General features: G+C 47.4%; 1 protein-coding gene across 1 annotated transcript in view; it reads left to right on the top strand.

Annotated features, from left to right (window-relative positions):
• Nucleotides 1–18,944, top strand: part of CTIF (cap binding complex dependent translation initiation factor) — a 166,807-nt gene that overhangs the window by 91,856 nt on the left and 56,007 nt on the right. Inside the window, exon 8 of the mRNA XM_056848232.1 lies at nt 9,107–9,183. Within this exon, the coding sequence (XP_056704210.1) occupies nt 9,107–9,183 (77 nt within the window). The remainder of the gene's footprint in view (nt 1–9,106; nt 9,184–18,944) is intronic.

The raw sequence follows: 18,944 nt of genomic DNA, 5'->3' as shown, positions 1-18,944 counted from the left end.
ACCTCCCTCTCATACCCCCAGTGACCCCTACTCCATGCCCAGAAGATGGCCAAGATGCCCTCCCTTCTCATCATCTGCCTAAGGTCCTAGAATCAGCATTGCTGACAGATGGCCATCTAGCCTCTTCTTAAAAACCTCCAGGGAAGGAGAGCTCACCACCTCCCGAGGAATCCTGTTCCACTAAGAACCTCTCTAACTGTTAGAAATTTCTTCCTAATGTCTAGACGGAAACTCTTTTGATTTAATTTCAACCCGTTGGTTCTGGTCCGACCGTCTGGGGCAACAGAAAACAACTCGGCACCCTCCTCTAGATGACAGCCCTTCAAGTACTTGAAGATGGTTATCATATCCCCTCTCTGTCTTATCCTCTTCATGCTAAACATACCCAGCTCCTTCAACCTTTCCTGAATTCTTTACCCGCTTCCAATTTCTTTGAGATACGATATCAGAATAAACGCTCCCTGGAGAAAAGTCCTGCCACCTTTAAGGGACTGTTCCCATGATTATCCCAGGGGTGAACTGATAGGACAAGGTCTGATAGAACAAGAAGCTGCCGTGCGGACGTGCTCGTGAGACTGGTTTCCATAATGTCATCGTTTCAGGTTTGTCTTTTTCCTTTCCTGCATCCCAATCATCTTCCTTGATGGCTCCACGCATTTTTTGATCCAGCTAATATTTTGCTGGCTACGTTTATTTTCCCGTTTCGCAGACAGGGACAGGCACCTTGATAGGAGAGTCTGTTTTTAAACATGACCCCGGTCCAGGAAATGCTTACAAATAAGCAATAAACCTAAACAAAACTAAAATAACACCAGTTAAAACAATTACGGTCCCATCCACTCGTGAGGTATTGTTCCATTCCCCGCCGTAACATGGGAAAAATACTCTGGATTTCCTAGATCAGATTGTCGCCGATTTCGCATTGACGGCCTGGTCCTCGCAACAAAAGGGGATTTTCTTTTGTGAGTTATTTATATGCTTCCTAAAGTAGGTTATGCAACCTCTGCAGTTTGGTACAAGCAGAGGCAGCGGTCCAGGGGTGGGAGGGAAGAGGGAGGGAGCGTGGCTAAATCTTGCACAGGGCGCCAGGATGCGCATTTGGGGAAGGCAGAGGTAACATTGATTCGCTGTCCATCCCACTTCTAAAGACCACGTAGTGTAACAAGCAAGCCCCCAGAGCGTTAACTGATGAGCGATGAAGGTGACGAAGGAGTCGTAACAGCTTGTCCTTATTAGACAAATCAATGATGAGTCACTTAGAATCGTAGAATAGAATCATAGAGTTGGAAGGGACCAACAGGGTCATCTAGTCCAACCCCCTGCACAATGCAGGAATTTCACAACTACCTCCCTCACACACACACACCCAGTGACCCCTGCTCCATGTCCAGAAGATGGCCAAGTTGCCCTCCCTGTCATGATCTGCCTAAGCTCATAGAATCTGCATTGCTGATAGATGTCCATCTAGCCTCTTCTTTAAAACCTCCAGGGAAGGAGAGCTCACCACCTCCCGAGGAAGCCTGTTCCACTGAAGAAATGCTCTGTTAGAAAATTCTTCCTAATGTCTAGACGGAAACTCTTTTGATTTAATTTCAGCCCGTTGGTTCTGGTCCAACCTTCTGGGGCAACAGAAAACAACTCGGCCCCATCCTCTACTTGAAGATGTTATCATATCACCACTCAGTCTTCTCCTCTTCAAGCTAAACATACCCAGCTCCTTCAACCTTTCCTCATAGGACTTGGTCTCCAGACCCCTCACCATCTTTGTTGCCCTCCTCTGGACACGTTCCAGCTTGTCTACATCCTTCTTAAATTGCCGTGCCCAAAACTCAACACAGTACTCTAGGTGAGGTCTAGCCAGAGCAGAGTAATGTGACCACAGAGTTCGGATAGAATTTTGAATCCTTTCCTGGCTTTCCATGATTTGAAATGCCAACGGGCGCTGCGAAACATTGCAAAATGAGCATGTACAACACGTGTACCTGTATACACACTATATGTTTCAGGGGTCCCCAGCATGGTACCTATGGGGCCACAGTGCCTGGCATTGCCTTTCTTGGCACCAACCAAATGTTTTTAGAAAGTGGGCGGAGCCTGCTGGAGCTCCAGGGTAATAGCCAGCGTGGTGCAGTGGTTAAGAGCAGTGGACTCTAATCTGGAGAACCGGGTTTGATTCCCCACTCCTCCACATGAGCGGCGGAGGCTAATCTGGTGAACCAGGTTGGTTTCCCCACTCCTCCACATGAAGCCAGCAGGGTGACCTTGGGCTAGTCACAGTTCTCTTTGAATTCTCTCAGCCCCACCTACCTCCCAGGGTGTCTGTGGTGGGGAGGGGGAGGGAAGGTGATTGTAAACCAGTTTGATTCTTCCTTGGCAGAGCAAGTCAGCATATAAAAACCAACAACCACAACCACTCCTCCTCCTCCTCGTCTTCCTCTTCCTCCTCTTCCTCTTCTTCTAAAATGGCACCTTTAAAAAAATAGCAAAATGTATTCTAGTCTAAGCGTCAAAACTCCCTTCATCAGATGAGGTAGACTGTAAATCAATCAGACTAATTTATGTCTATCATTTAGGGTAGCCAGCAGGAGACTGGAATGTGGGGACATGGAGGGCTGGCAACCCTACTATAATTGCAATGGGGGGAGCACTGGCAATTATAGTAGGGTTGCCAGCCCTCCATGTCCCCACACTCCAGTGCCAGTGGCCCCCACCCCCCACCCCCGTTGCCAGTGCCCGACCTGGATACCCCAGGCTAGCTAGATCTTGTCGGATCTCGGAAGATAAGCAGGGTCAGCTCTGGTTAGTACTTGGATGGAAGACCCCCAAGAAAGTTCAGGGTTGCTGCGCAGAGGCAGGCCAGGGCAAACCACCTCTGTTCATCTCTTGCCTTGAAAACCCTGTGGAGTTGCTGTAAGGCGGCTGTGACTTGACGGCACTTCCCACCACCAGCTAAGTGTGAATTTCACTAGAGCTCCAAGTCTGACCGTTCCCCAGGGCAAACCTGCCCTGTAGACATATATCAGTTTTATACCAGTTCGCCAGTCATGGTTTCCCCCAGAGAATCCACTGCATGAGGAGGGTGCTGTGGATTTACCGTTAAGGATCACTGCCCTAATAAATCATGGCGTTCCCTGGGGAGCCATAATGAGTCCTGAATCTATAGGTTAGACATGCTCTCAGTCTACAGCGTATGTTATTCGTGGGCTGTAATTTCTATATAAATAAGACGGACTGCACTACGAAGCAGCCCTGAAATACAGGGGTAAATGCCTAATTCAAACGTTCCTGATTTTCAGCAATGAATAAAAGGAGGTCAGATGATGGAGGGCTTCCCTGTATTTTGAATAGTTGGTGTACTGCAATGAATCAATGGAACACACTGCGTTCTACTGATTCAGACCCTCGGTCCATCAAGGACAGTATTATCCACTCAGACTGGCAGCAGCTCTCTATGATCTCAGGCAAAGGTCTTCCACATCACCTCCCTGCCTGGTCCTTTTAACTGGAGATGCCGGGGATTGAACCTGGGATCTTCTGCATGCCAGGGAGAGGCTCCGTCGCTGAGCCGCAGCCATTTTGGATTTTCAGACCCTAAATCCCTTTTGGATTTTCAGACCCTAAATTTCAGACTTGCTGAAGCATGAACGAAAGTAGATTCCTTTGAATTGTGGTGTTGGAGGAGCATGTTATGGATACCTTTGACTGCCAAAAAAAAACAAATCAGCGGGTTATAGATCAAATCAAGCCTGAACTGACCCTAGAAGCTAAAATGACTAAACTGAGGCTGTCGTACTTTGGTCACATTGGGAGAAGACGAGTCACTGGAAAAGACCATCACGCTAGGAAAAGTTGAAGGCGGCAGGAAAAGAGGAAGATCCAACATGAGACGGATGGACTCTATAAAGGAAGCCACAGCCCTCAGTTTGCAAGACCTGAGCAAGGCTGTTAAAGATAGGACATCTTGGAGGACACTGATTCATACGGGCACCATTAGTCGGAAGCGACTTGATGGAACTTAACACACACACAAGGCATGATAGATCCAGCGTGTCATTTCCTTCTCCTCCAGCCTGTAATTAGCACGCATAAAGTTTATTGAAGCATTAAGTCCTAGAGAATGTGCATCTGTTTATCCAGAAGAATGCTATTGGAAAACAGTTTGTACTCTGCAGGGTCCAGTTGGAAAAGGAAGGATCAGTCAGCAGATTGTTTTGTTCAGGTCATGGACACTCTAAGGGCTGCTTTAGCCCTTTGGAAAGTGGTGGATGTTAAGATTAGGATCACTTTAAGAGTCGGAGCACTGTGTTCATCTGATGATAATCATAACCAGCTTTCAGAGTCATGATTATCTCAAGTAATTCTTACAGCAACCTTATAAGGTAGGCCAAAATTATTATTCCCATGATGCAGATGAAGGACTGAGGCTGAGAGTGATCGGCTTGCCAGAGACAATTTAATGAATGCAATAAGATCTGGACTTACCATTTGCAGAGTCCTGTAATACGTACAGTTGTAGTTTTAGGTGACGCCGGCTTGTGGCTGGAGACGAGCAAGGTTTTAGGGACCGGCCTTAAAGTCTGCTGTATCAGAGAGTCTGTAAATGGGTTTCACCTGCCTTTTTAAAACACCTCTATAAAATGCATCTCCGAACTGTCTCGCCAGGCCTCTGCCCACAAATTTATTCATGCTGGAAATATTTATAGCATTCCAAATCTGTAATAAACTTTCAGCAACTGTCTGTGTTATCAGTGGACTTTGAATGCTGGTGTGTTTGGGGAAGGGGGCCTCGGCTCAGTGATAGAACCTCTGCCTGGCATGCAGAAGGTCCCAGGTTCAGTCCCTGACGTCTCCAGGTAAAAGGGTCATGTGGTGTGAAAGACCTCTACCTGAGACCCTGGAGAGCTGCTGCCAGTCTGAATAGAAAGTACTGACCTTGATGGACCAAGGTTTTGATTCAAGAGAAGGCAGCTTCATGTATCTTGACTGTCCTCTGGTTTCCTGTCTTTCCAAAGACATGTATCCTTCAGCAGAGCCTGTTGGTCAGCCTTCCTTCCTGGTCTGGCTACCGGCTCGCACACTGTAGCCCTTGGATTTCTTGATGCTGCATCTTTTGCCAACCGTTACAGTATTAATCTGATAATGTAACTGTGACCCTTTTCACCTGGGCTGCCATTTTTTAAAGGATGCTAAGTAATTGGGGTGTGTGCTTGAAATTGCCACTGCTGAGTGCCTGAATGGCCATTCTAAGAACCCTTTCCTGGGAGTAAGCCTTATTGCATGAAATGGGACTTACTTCTGAGTAGACATGCTTAGGCTTAGTGAGCCAGCGTGGTGTAGTGGTTAAGAGTAAAGGTAAAAGGTAAAGGTCCCCTGTGCAAGCACCGGGTCATTCTTGACCTATAGGGTGACGTCACATCCCAACGTTTACTAGGCAGACTTTGTTTACGGGGTGGTTTGCCAGTGCCTTCCCCAGTCATCTTCCCTTTACCCCCTGCAAGCTGGGTCCTCATTTCACCGACCTTGGAAGGATGGAAGGCTGAGTCAACCTTGAGCCGGCTACCTGGAACCGACTTCCTTCGGGATTGAACTCAGATCGTGAGCTGAGCTTGGACTGCAGTACTGCAGCTTCCCACTCTGCGCCACGGGGCTCCTGTGGTTAAGTGTGGTGGATTTGGAGGACTGGGTTCGATTCCCCGCTCCTCCGCGTGCAGCCTGCTAGGTGACCTAGTCACAGTTCCCTCAGACCTCTCTCAGCCCCACCTACCTCACAAGGTGTCTGTTGTGGGGAGGGGAAGGGAAGGCGATTGTAAACCGCTTTGAGACTTCTTAAGGTAGAGAAAAGCGGGGTATAAAAACCAACTCTTCTTCTCCTCCTCCCTCCCCCAAATGAAACTGAGGCTTTAAGTGAGGATTGGCTGCCTTGGAGGAAGCTAGGTGACCTAGTCACAGTTCCCTCAGAACTCTCTCAGCCCCACCTACCTCACAAGGTGGGGAGGGGAAGGGAAGGCGATTGTAAACCGCTTTGAGACTTCTTAAGGTAGAGAAAAGCGGGGTATAAAAACCAACTCTTCTCCTCCTCCTCCCTCCCCCAAATGAAACTGAGGCTTTAAGTGAGGATTGGCTGCCTTGGAGGAAGCTAGGTGACCTAGTCACAGTTCCCTCAGAACTCTCTCAGCCCCACCTACCTCACAAGGTGGGGAGGGGAAGGCGATTGTAAACCGCTTTGAGACTTCTTAAGGTAGAGAAAAGCGGGGTATAAAAACCAACTCTTCTCCTCCTCCTCCCTCCCCCAAATGAAACTGAGGCTTTAAGTGAGGATCGGCTGCCTTGGAGGAAACTTTGGGGGATATTTATACACAAAGTTGGAACGCAGTGAATGAGTAACTTGTTGGTTTGCAAGCTTATTGATGAAAAGAGAGCAGCTCTAGCAGAGGAGGAACTCCGTGTGCCTCCAGGTTCTAAATTCAAGCCCATTACATTAAATCAGTATAGATATACCTCTTCTGCCTGTGCATTATCTAATGCAAATACATGGTTTTTAAAAAATTGTGTTCCTAGTACTGGTCAGGCTCACGCATCATTCTGTCCAATTGCCAAACAGTGGCTTGGAGATTGGGGGGCTCTCACACTCCCTACCCCCTTTTCTTCCTCCTCAGGCTCATGGGCTTCTTCCCTCCCTTCCATGGCCTGTGATACCCGCATGTCCAAGTCACGCAAACTGTGGTCCGTAACTGGCAATTGTCTCCAGACTGTGATTTGCCAAACCCCTTTCAGTTTGTTCTTTGGCGCGGGGATCTAAGCGGCTTCCCTCCAGCGGTGATTCACCGTTCGCGGCGAGAGATCGTCTCCCGGGGAGGCTAAGAATGGACGGTTATGGATATCTAAAGAGTGGTTTTTATAGAGCTTCTTTTTTTTTTTTTTTACAGCCGGGTCTGCAAAGCATAGGGCTGCATAAATAAAAGACTTTTACTGCCTCGCGAGTTCGGGACAGCTTTGTAGTTCTAAGAAAATAAATAATGCCTTGCGATTATTAGAGAGCATCATCTTTTCCAAGAACCACAGAGCTCTTTACACAAACTAATGAGGCTTCAAACCATCTCGAGGAGAAGGAGACAGACCATAACCTCTATCCCCTGAGGCCCAAACAGAGTCAGGGATGCAGAAATTCCAGCATATACCGAACTGGGAGCCCATAGCCCGTGTCCGTATTCCAGGAACATGAAAACCCAGCCCAAACCTCTAAATTCTGTAACTGGAATCTGTTAGGCAGATTTGCATATGTTTAATACGGTTTACAGTTCAGTTGGTCGTCTTTTGGTAAAATTGGTCTTTTATTTATTTCTTTGTCTTGGGAAGGATTGGGGTGGAAAGTTGGAACTGAAGGGAAGCTGGGTAGGCCAGGCTCTAAAAGGTTTTGGGAAGGTCTGGGAGATTTATTGTATAAAGATGTTTGGTAAGTTTTAAGAAGCGCATCTGCCAACACCCTAACCGCTGCATCACTAGACCATGATGAGCCCCACAGTTAAGAAAACTTAAGCGCCCTTAAATTTTCTTAAAAGGGAGGGTGATTTCTATCCCATTCCCTCCTTCTGCCATAGCCCGTCGGGGCTCCCCAAAGTTTTGTTCCTGTGTTTCACCAGAACACCACAGAGAGGAGGTGAGGAGGGGTCATGGCTCAGTGGTAGAGCCTCTGCTTGGCATGCAAGAGGTCCCGGGTTCAACCCCCGGCATCTCCAGTTAAAGGGACTAGGCAAGTAGGTGATGTGAAAGACCCCTGCCTGAGACCCCAGAGAGCCGCTGCCAGTCTGAGTAGACAATACTGACTGGTGGACCAAGGGTCTGATTCAGTATAAGGCAGCTTCATGTGTTGAGGATCTGCAGTGGGGAAGGAAAGTTTGGCTGAAATAATCCCCCGCTGTTGAGAAAACTTCCACATACTCATGAAACTGTGCATCTTTACTATAGAGGAACCTGGAGGAACCTCTCCTTAGTTAGAGATGGCTCCGTACACCAAATATGGAGTTCTCCTGCACATCCCTTTCTGACACCCCCCCCCCCCCCGAAAGATCATTCCCAGGTTGTGGGACCTGCATGGAGGTTGGAAGGCCTGGAGTGGGGAAGGACAAAGGGATGAAACCACTCCTCCTTCCTCTTCCACGAACACAGATCTACTGATGAAAGGGGTTCATTTCACACATGAGGACGCATGAAGCTGCTTTACACTGAATCAGACCCTCGGTCCCTCAAGGTCAGTTTTGTCTACTCAGACTTTCACTGGCTCTCCAAGGTCTCAAGCAGAGGTTTTTCACGTGGCCTACCACCTGATCCTTTTATCTGGAGATGTCAGGGATTGAACCTGGGGGCTTCTGCGCGCCAAGCAGATGCTCTACCACTGAGCCCCAGCCCTTTGTCTCTCTTCATTTCAGACCACTGACCTGCATGGCTATTCCTCCACATGGATCCCACAGTCGTGGGAATGATCTTTCCTAAACAAGAGGAGAAAGGCATGTGAGGAAACTCTATATGCCTTCAGTGCACAGATGTTTGGATAATATTGGTCCTGACTGATGCCCTGTACTCACTTGCCGTAGACTGGTTGCTCAATGACTGTAAACGCAGGATTGGTAGAGCATGCAAATTATGACTCTGTCAGGGCTCTATCATGTGGTAAAATGTTGTGCCCTTTCCCTCCAATGAAACTCCAACGCTAGATCCATTTTGGACTATATGGTGAGTTGTAACGTAAGATAAAATTCAGATGACTGATTGATGGTATGTATGTTGAAGCTCTTTTGGGCAGGCTGTCGAGAACGGGGGTTCTCTACCAGTGCTAAATTTTGGATCCCTTCCAGACGATGTTTGGGTGTGTGATGTCGCATTATCTGAAATCTCTTGGTGTGGGAGTGATTTTAGGTGTCCAGCCAGGTATGAGATAAACTGTGCCCATTGCATGAACAACAAATTATGGGACTTCTCTACACACTGCAGAAATGTTAGCTTGTTGTGGCTAGTTTTCATTCTTTTCAGCAAAGAAAGTTGAATCAGGTGACCTTTTGGAGACCGTCTGAAAATGACTACCTTCTTTTCTCCTTCCTTTTCATACCAGGGCTATCATCCGTTGCCAAATGAAGCTGAAATTGCACACACCAAAAAATTATTCAGGAGGAGGAGGAACGACCGAAGGTAGGGGAAAAAATCCAAAAAATGTTTTCTAAGAATCTTTTAAAAAATCTGATGATTTTCATATTATTTATCTACATCAAACTTTTATGACAGTGAAATAGAAAAATCCCAGGTCAATATTGCCTGTTTGATTTATGGAAAAAATAAGCGCACAACAGGAGCTGGCTAATAACCAGCAACCAAAATACTGGAGTCCTGGGAGCTGAGACCTGGATTCCATTACGGAGACCTGTTGCGCCTGGTTTTTTTAGAGGTGAAATATGTTCTTCTGCCAAACAGTTGCAAGGTTTTGTGCTACAGAAGTGCTTTTATAATGTGGTGTGGAAGGATGAGAGCCAAAGGATGGATAAGTGGTGGACCAAGGAGATCGGGTAGCCAACAGTGGTAATCCAAATGTCAGCACTAGAACTGGCATGAACCATAGAGTCTATTCAAGGCTCCCAGCCAAATACTGGAAAACCCGCTGGCTGGGGAGAGCTTTGCTTTGACCAAAAAAAAAAAAAAAAAGTTTCCAAATTGTTTTAGGGGTGTATGCTGCCAGTCAAATTCTACTGTGTCTCAGGATATCTACTCCCTCCAGTACCAGAGGTAGTGTGTGTGTGTAAAGTGCCATCAACTTGTGGCAACCTCAGCAAGGGGCTTTCATGGCAAGTGAGAAGCAGAGGTGGTTTGCCATTGCCTTCCTCTGCAGAGTCTTATCAGAGGTTGTATGCTTCTTTAGAGCCAGCGTGCTGTAGTGGTTAAGAGTGGAGGTTTGGAACGGTGGATCTGGAGAACCGGGTTTGATTCCCCGCTCCTACACACGAAGCCCAGCTGGGTGACTTTGGGCTAGTCGCATTCTCTCAGCCCCACCTACCTCACAGGGTGTCTGTTGGGGGGAGGGGGAGGGAAAGTGATTGTAAGCCGGTTTGATTCTTCCTTAAGTGGTAGAGAAAGTCGGCATATAAAAACCAACTCTTCTTTTCCTTCTTCTCCTTCTCCTCCTCCTCCTCCTTCTTCTTCATTTTTTATATATTTATTTATTTATTGCTGGGGAGCACAGGCAGGAGGATGCCGTTGCTGTGTTCCTGTTTGTGGGCTGCCTTGAAGTAGCTGGTTGGCCACAGTGTGACCAGAATGCTGGACTAGGTGGGCCTTTGGTCTAATCCAGCATGGCTCTTCTTATCTTCTTGTGGCAATGAGATGGCCCCTTCCCCAACATTTGTAGTGGCAGAAGTCATTGTGTTTCATAGTGCTCATAGCCTAGGTAATATGTTTCAGCACATTTAACAATGCTTTGCTGAATCAGTGTTTTCTGAAAAAACCATGGGATGTTTCTTATCCCTGGTGGTGGAAAGCACCATCAAGTCACAGCCGATGTACGGCGACCCTGTAGGGTTTTCAAGGCAAGAGGTGAACAGAGGTGGTTTGCCATTCCCTGCCTCTGTGTAGTGACCCTGGACTTCCTTGGTGGTCTCCCATCCAAGCACTAACCAGGGCTGACCCTGGTTAGCTTCCAAGATCTGACGATGTTGGCCCTTCCTAACTTTTTGTTACTGGCAACAGTACGAAAGGTTGGGAACATTCAGCGTCCCCTTTGGCTGCTGCTTCAACAGGGGTCTTTCCTAGCTGGCAAGATGGGAAGCGGCTGTTGCAGATCTGACAATTAAGGAAGGGTCTGTTTTGAACTGGAACCTTCAAAGTGAACTGGTCTGTTATTCCAACGCAGTGTTAGTTCAGATATTGCACAGATTATCTTGGGAAATGTTTGTTCCTCCTTAAAAAGAAGAAGAAGAAGAGTTGGTATTTGTATGCCGACTTTCTCTACCGCTTAAGGAAGAATCAAACTGGCTTACAATCGCCTTCCCTTCCCCTCCCCACAACAGCCACCCTGTGAGGTCGGTGGGGCTGAGAGAGTTCAGAAAGAACTGTGACTAGCCCAAGGTCACCCAGCTGGCTTCATGTGTAGGAGTGGGGAAACAAATCCAGTTCACCAGATTAGCGTCCGCCGCTCATGTGGAGGAGAGGGGAATCAAACCCGGTTCTCCAGAGTCCACCGCTCTTAACCACTACACCACGCTGGCTCCCAAACCTGGGTACCCATGATCAGATCTCTGTTCTTTAAAAGAAAAAAGCACTTGTGTGGGGGGGGGGTAGCGAATGATTACAGGGAAGTTGGCAGAGGGATTTTGTCCTTTTCCCCAAACCAAATGCCCCCCACTCACCCTCTGTGCTGTTAGCTATGATGGGTCTATAGGACAGGAATGTTTATTTTAACTGGTTCCTCAAGAAGGCAGCTTGGGTGAGGGAAAACTACTATTGAAAAAAGGTGTGGGGGAAAGATTTTTTAAAAATTACACACACACGTGTTGCAGTTACTATGCAATTCCCCATCAACATCAGCTATTTTGTAGTAATAAAACTCAAGCTGAGACACCTGATTTCCCTGTTACTATGGAACTTGACTTTTACTGATCCCTATTGCATCTCCAAAGGAGCTGTAACAAATTCCTCTTTCCAATAGCAAGTGACTTGTTAAATTCTCTCTATAGTGCCTCAAGCATCTTTGGTAGAAAGAGAGAGATGGACAGAGGTGTTTTAAAATAAATAAAAGGTCAGGAGATACTCTTTCAGATCTGCTCACGGATCTTCTGCATGGCATGTCATTTTGCCTTAACTTTGTTCGATGCAAATAGCCACCTTTTAAAATCTTGATTTAAAAAAAAAAATTACGGTTACAATAATACATCACTCCCAGAGTAGCTTGAAAATATAAACAGGTGTGTTGCTAAATTTTTGGCTCTGCTGTTTTAAAATTTGCCTCCATGGGTCAATCAACTGAAGCTTTGACGTAACCTCCCTGTTTATCATTAGGGTTGCCAACCTCCAGGTGGGGGCTGGAGATCTCCTGCTATTACAACTGATCTCCAGCCGATAGAGATCAGTTCCCCTGGAGAATATGGCCGTTTTGGCAATTGGACTCTATGGCATTGAAGTCCCTCCCCTTCCCAAACCCCACCCAACTCTGCCCCCAAAATCTCCAGGTATTTCCCTACCTGGAGCTGGCAACCTTATTGTCACCCCCGTCCCAAAAACCTCCTGGCGGAGTAGAGGGGGGACTTGGCAACCCTAGCTGTACCAGCACCTGTTGGCAAAGGGCTGCCTTGAAAGAGAGAATAGCACGGTGGCCTCCCCTTCCATCCTGTTCTTGTCCTTCATAGCACTTGTTCCTAGGGTTGCCAACCTCCAGGTACTAGCTGGAGAGCTCCTGCTATTACAACCGATCTCCAGCCAATAGAGATCAGTTTCCCTGGAGAATATGGCCACTTTGGCAATTGGGCTCTATGGCACTGAACTCCCTCCCCTCCCCAAACCCTGCCCTCCTCAGGCCCCAACCCAAAAATCTCCCGCCAGTAGCGAAGAGGGACCTGGCAACCCTACTTGCCCCACTTGTTAGCTTTGCTGAAGGAATCAGCTACTTCTAGGCAGGCCTGTCTTCATGAGCAGGCTGCCGCTCTTTGAAAAGACTTTGCTCTGGATCGCAGGCACGACGTTGGGTCCCTCGGGTGCAGCCCTCCCGGGAGGTCTTCTAAAGGCCTTCCCAAGTAGTTAAAAGCAAGCCAGGAAGGGCGTGGGGGCCGGCTCGCAGTCAGCGAAAGGATGTGAAACGTTTAAGAAATCGTCTATGTTAAGGAGCTAATCTGTGCCATTGCAGCTCATCTTTTGCATGCTAGCAAATTTTAGTTGTAAAATGCTTAAAAGATGAGCTTTTAAAAAAAACCGGGCATGGCTTGTGTTTATGAGCTTGGTTCATGTGGAAAAAGAAGGCGATTGGGGGTGGTCCATTCTGCCTTCAAAGATCAAAGCCGCCCAGAGCAAAACTCATTTGTTAAATAACAGGATTAGGAGCCCGTCCCTAACTTTCCAGTGCAGCCTTGGCCAGGTGAACTTCCTACTGTTAATTTGGCTTCATACTTTAACGATCATGTGGAGCCCATCCGATTCTCTTCATTTTTGTTCTCTAATTCTTTAATTAACGTCACATCTTGAGGAAACAAACACCTTCCTGTCCACCAAAACTCCTGGAGGAGCTGCCCGCGAATTTGTTTTCCTTTCCCTCCCACAAATACAAGTGTTTCGTAAGATGCTGGTGACCCATTCCGCTAATTCATTTCCACTTTGATAACAGGGTTGCCCGGGGTTAACAAAGTAGAGAAGTCCTGTTTCCTACTTGAATGAGGTAAGCCTAGAATAAGGGTTAGCAGCTGAACCACCTCAAAGCCAAATCTGTAAGGTTGCCAGCTCCAGGTTGGGAAATACCTGGGGGTTTTTTGGGGGGGGGAGGAAAATGAAGGCATAATCAAAGCAAAGCCCCAAAGTAGTCAGCGGAATGACCCCGAGGAAACAGCCATGCATAAATGGCCTATGAAAAGTGCAGGATCCAGGAGTAATTTTCACCCAAGATGACAAAACATGAGCAAATAGTTCAGAAAGAGGTACCTTCCAACTGTAACCCCCCCCCAAGATTCCCTCCCTCGTATTACCATAAAATTAAAGGTTATGGGACCACATCCAAGGCCTTCTCTATTGCATATTTTATTTTTGAATCCCTTCGCATACAGTGTTGGCAAAGAGGCTCTCTACATTTCCCCCCCTTTCCTGTTGTCATTGATTTTACAATCTATGGAGGACTTTAAGACACCTGCCCTGATGATCTGTTCTGAAACGACTGCACCCATCACAGAAGGTTGTTCTGCTTAGAATCGCCCCAACATTTTGGGGAGGGGCTGTGGCTCAGTGGCAGAGCCTCTGCTTGGCGTGCAGAAGGTCCCAGGTTCAATCCCCGGCATCTCCAGTGAAAGGGACCAGGCAGGGAGGTGATGTGAAAGACCTCTGCCTGAGACCCTGGAGATCCGCTGCTGGTCTGAGTAGACAATACTGACTTTGATGGACCAAAGGTCTGATTTAGTAGAAGGCAGCTTCATGTGTTCATGCGTTCATGTGATCTCCTATAATTAAACTGCCTTTCCTCTTGTGGCTGCGTCGCTTTGTGGAGTATTTCCAGACAGCATGTCGCAAGTGGCGTTGTCCCAGATGGCTTCCTTTCTGCAGAGCTATAGAAATGGCATTATTATCTTGTTTGGTTTACATTTAGAAACATATTACAGGAAGCTCCAGCGATGCTGTGATCCTACAGAGGCAATCATATACCTACTTCTGAAACTGGCACTCCAAGTGCAGATCAAAAAACCTGCGCAGTGGGGCCACGTACAGATTGGGGAGTTGTTTCTGTAAATCTGGGGGATAAACCCAGGTTTGCAGAAAAATCCCAGAAGAGTAACAAAAATTGGAGAGGAATTAAAATCGCCCCATAATAGAAACTGCTTACTGAGGTCTCAGGATACTAGTCATGATGGATACTATTCTCTCCAGGATCAGAGGGGCATGCCTAATATATTGGGTGCTGTGGAACATAGGCAGGACAATGCTGCTGCAGTCATCTTGTTTGGGGGCTTCCTAGAGGCCCCTGGTTGGCCACTGTGTGAACAGATTGCTGGACTTAATGGGCCTTGGACTGATCCAGCAGGGCTTTTCTTATGTTCTTATGAAGTCATTACAGCTGGCATTCTGGGACTGACTGGCAATCCTAGTATAGTAGTAAATATCGCAGGGGCACAGAGCTTGACCAAAGCCAGAAGTGTCCGATCCAGCTCTGTCTGCTGGAGGAGGAGGGACCTGGAAGGAGTGAGGACTGTAGCAAACTGTGTTTCCGCCCGCCTGGAGCTGAATTGCAGCTTGTTGTTATGTCGGGATGCAGTGCGGCTTCGTAATGATTTCTCCTGACCCTTTTCTAACTTAGTGATTGATGATTGATTGAACTTTGTGATCCTCGCTGTGGTGCTCGTGGGTGCCATGACACCCTCCAGTGTGTTTCCTGGCCCCCGCTTTCTTCTTCCCCGAAGCAAAGAGCCGGTCCTGGCTTTCTGTCTGGATCAGGAGATGCTTCAGAAGAACCTGGGAAGAATCACCTTTGCACCTGTTCTGAAACGACTGCACCCATCACAGAAGGTTGTTCTGCTTAGAATCGCCCCAACATTTTGTGATCAGACCCCCTCCCTTTACCAGCCACTCTTCATGACCCCGAGGTAACCATTTTGTTGTGGTAACCCCTGCCTGTTCTCAAAACTCCAGAATTGTCTGCAGGTTCAACAATGTTGGGGACCCCTGTCCTAACAGAACAGAGCCCCTGGGGCTGAAATTTAAGGAGGAAGACAAGTGTGGAGGAAGTGTGCAGGTACCCCTTCTATGAGAAAATGGCATGTAGCTGCCTTATACTGAAGCAAGCCATTGGTCCATCAAGGTCAGTATTGTTTGCTCAGACTGGCAGCAGCTCTCCAGGGTCTCAGGCAGAGGTCTTTCCACAACATCTACTACCCTTATCATTTTAACTGGAGATTGCAGAGGATTGAACCTGGGAGGGGCCATGGCTCAGTGGTAGAGCATCTGCTTGGCATGCAGAAGGTCCAAGGTTCAATCCCCAGCATCTCCAGTTAAAGGGACTAGGCAAGTAGGTGATGTGAAAGACCTCTGCTCTGCCTGAGACCCTGGAGAGCCACTGCCGGTCTGAGTAGACAATACTGACTTTGATGGACCAAGGGTCTAATTCAGTAGAAGGCAGCTTCATGTGTTCATGCATTCATGTGACCTTCTGCAAACCAAGCAGATGCTCAGCCTCTGAGCCACAGCCCCTCCATAGTATATTTCAGTCATCAGGGTGGCTTAGAAGTAGTAAATTTTCAGTGAGGAAGGTGACACAAAGGAAGAGTTAAATAGCCCCTCTCACACACACTTGTTTTCCCATTGCAAGCAGCCGCATTCTGTTAGAATCATAGAATCATAGAGTTGGAAGGGACCACCAGGGTCATCAAGTCCAACCCCCTGCACAATGCAGGAAATTTACAACTACCTCCCCCCCCACACACACACACCCAGTGACCAGAAGATGGCCAAGATGCCCTCCCTCTCATCACCTGCCTAAGGTCATAGAATCAGCATTGCTGACAGGTGGCCATCAAACCTCTTCTTAAAAATCTCCAGGGAAGGAGAGCTTACCACCTCCCGAGGAAGCCTGTTCCACTGAGGAACCGTTCTGTTAGAAAGTTCTTCCTAATGTCTAGATGGAAACTCTTTTGATTTAATTTCAACCCGTTGGTTCTGGTCTGACCTTGGGCAACAGAAAACAACTCGGCAACATCCTCTATATGACAGCCCCTCAAGTACTTGAAGATGGTTATCATATCCCCTCTCAGTCTTCTCCTCTTCAGGCTAAACATACCCAGCTCCTTCAACCTTTCCTCATAGGACTTGGTCTCCAGAACCCTCAGCATCTTTGTTGCCCTCCTCAGGACCCGTTCCAGCTTGTCTACATCTTTCTTAAATTGTGGTGCCCAAAACTGAACACAGTACTCTAGGTGAGGTCTAACCAGAGCGGAGTAAAACTGTTAGAACAGTTGTGTGTGTGGAGTGGGGGGGAGAATGGATTATGAAACCACATAGGATTTATAAACTTTCTCCTGCACTGCAGTGAGCTTGGAACCAGCATTATTAAAGTCAAACTTTTTATAGACTGAATTGTGGGTGGGAAATAAAGAGAAAGCCATTATATTACACAGAAGCATGAAGATTCCCGGTCATCCGTTGTGTTCCTTATGTCAGCGGAATCTTTATTGAATGCAAGGACATGCAGGCCCTGAATGGAAATTAATAGAGCAGATTGCAAACCCAAGAGAGGGAACCCTTTCAACCATTCAATACGTGCCTCTCGCACGGTTCATTGATACGAGATGTCATTCTCTCGGCGACTGCGAGCCGGCCGGATTTAGAGGCTGCGAAATCTCATAATCCGCCCTTAAACATCTTGTTCTCCAGAAAGGATAAACTGATGTCTGCGTAAAAGAAGACAGTAGCCTTCACCCAGTGTGTTTCAAGGAAGAAGGGAACATCAGATTAAGTCAGTATGGATCACTGATAAACCAGATTAATTTCTGCTACCTTTCTGAAATCTGATGGCATCATGTGTAGGAGTGGGGAAACCAAGGGCACTTTCACACAGCCCAAATAATGCACTTTCAATCCGCTTTCAGTGCTCCTTAACGATCGTTTGCAAGTGGATTTTGCCAGTTCACACAGTAAAATCCACCTTCAGAGTGCATTGAAAGTGGATTGAAAGGGCATTATTTGGGCTGAGTGAAAGTGCCCCAACTCAGTTCTCCTGATTAGAGTTCACTGCTCCAAACCACCACTCTTAACCACAACACCACTCTGGGATGGAATCAAATTAAAAGTCCCCATTCACAATACCGTCATGCTACCTTGAATACCATGCTATTTCCATCGCTGTTCTGCCAGCCTGTTATGTTCAGTTCATCCCAGCCCTCCATTCAGGAATATAAATAGAACAGAATGTAACTTGCTGTGAGCTTCCAAATAGCCGTTCGATTCTTGGTGAATGGGTTGGACAGCTAATGCAAACATATAATTCACTTTACAAACCAGCGCAAAACAAATGACCTTCATAAAATGGTTCTCAGGCTAAAAGCAAACTGTAAAAACGATTTTAAAAGATCAACCCCATAAGTAAGAGCCCAGGTAAAAAGAAAAAAATGTTGGCCTGTCCCCTAGAAGTGAGTAAGATAGGTGCCAGGTGAGCCTCAAGAGAGACGGCATTCCAAAGGGCCACCACTGAAAAAGCCCTGTCTCTGGATGCCCATGCAAAGCAGGGGCACAAAGAGCAAGGCTGGTATAAAAGGTAAAGGTCCCCCGTGCAAGCACCGGGTCATTCCTGACCCATGGGGTGACGTCACATCCCAACATTTACTAGGCAGACTTTGTTTACGGAGTGGTTTGCCAGTGGATTCCCCAGTCATCTTCCCTTTACCCCCAGCAAGCTGGGCACTCATTTTACTGACCTCGGATGGAAGGCTGAGTCAACGTGGAGCCGGTGACCTGAAGCCAACTTCCGTCGGGATCGAACGCAGGTCATGAGCAGAGCTTGGACTGCAGTACTGCAGCTTGCCACTCTGCACCATGGGACTCCTAAAATCTCCCGCCGATGGCAAAGAGGGACCTGGCAACCCTAGTGTAAAGTTCCATCAAGTTGCAGCTGACTTATGGCAACCCAGTAGGGTTTTCAAGGCAAGAGACTAACAGAGGTGGTTTGCCGTTACCTTCCTCTGCATAACAGCCCTGGTATTCCTTGATGGTCTCCCATCCAAATACTAACCAGGGCCATCCCTGCTTAGCTTCTGAGATCTGACAAGATCAGGCTAGCCTGGGCCATCCAGGTCAGGCTGGTGAGAAGGAGTTTAACTGAAGGGTTGGCACAGAGGGCGCTCAAGTTATGCTGCCCTATTAGTCTGCCTAGTCATAATGGCAGAAGTTCTAAGGTTGCTTTCCTGGGAATAAGTCCTGTTGAATAATGTTGGACTTTGAGAAGACCTGATTAAGATTGCTCCCTTTGTATGGTAGAGTTTCCTCTGCTTCCTAGCGCCAAACACCCTAATGGTTTTACCATAGAGTTTCCGCTGAATCCTAGAGCAGGGTGACGTCACTTCAGGGTTTGTCGTGAAAACAACGTCTTGCCGTTGACACACCAACAATTTTTTCCCTGCATTTCTTCCCCTGCTGGCATATTGAACAGCAGCAGGGATTGGGGTTTGCCAGAGGGAGGGGTTTTGCCAGCAGGTTGGAGGATGCCAACCCTAGTCCTTCCACGGTAGGGT

The sequence above is a fragment of the Euleptes europaea genome, chromosome 4 (assembly GCF_029931775.1).
Source record: "Euleptes europaea isolate rEulEur1 chromosome 4, rEulEur1.hap1, whole genome shotgun sequence".
Classification (NCBI taxonomy): Eukaryota; Metazoa; Chordata; class Lepidosauria; order Squamata; family Sphaerodactylidae; genus Euleptes; species Euleptes europaea.
This window is presented reverse-complemented; position numbering and strand designations above follow the sequence as displayed.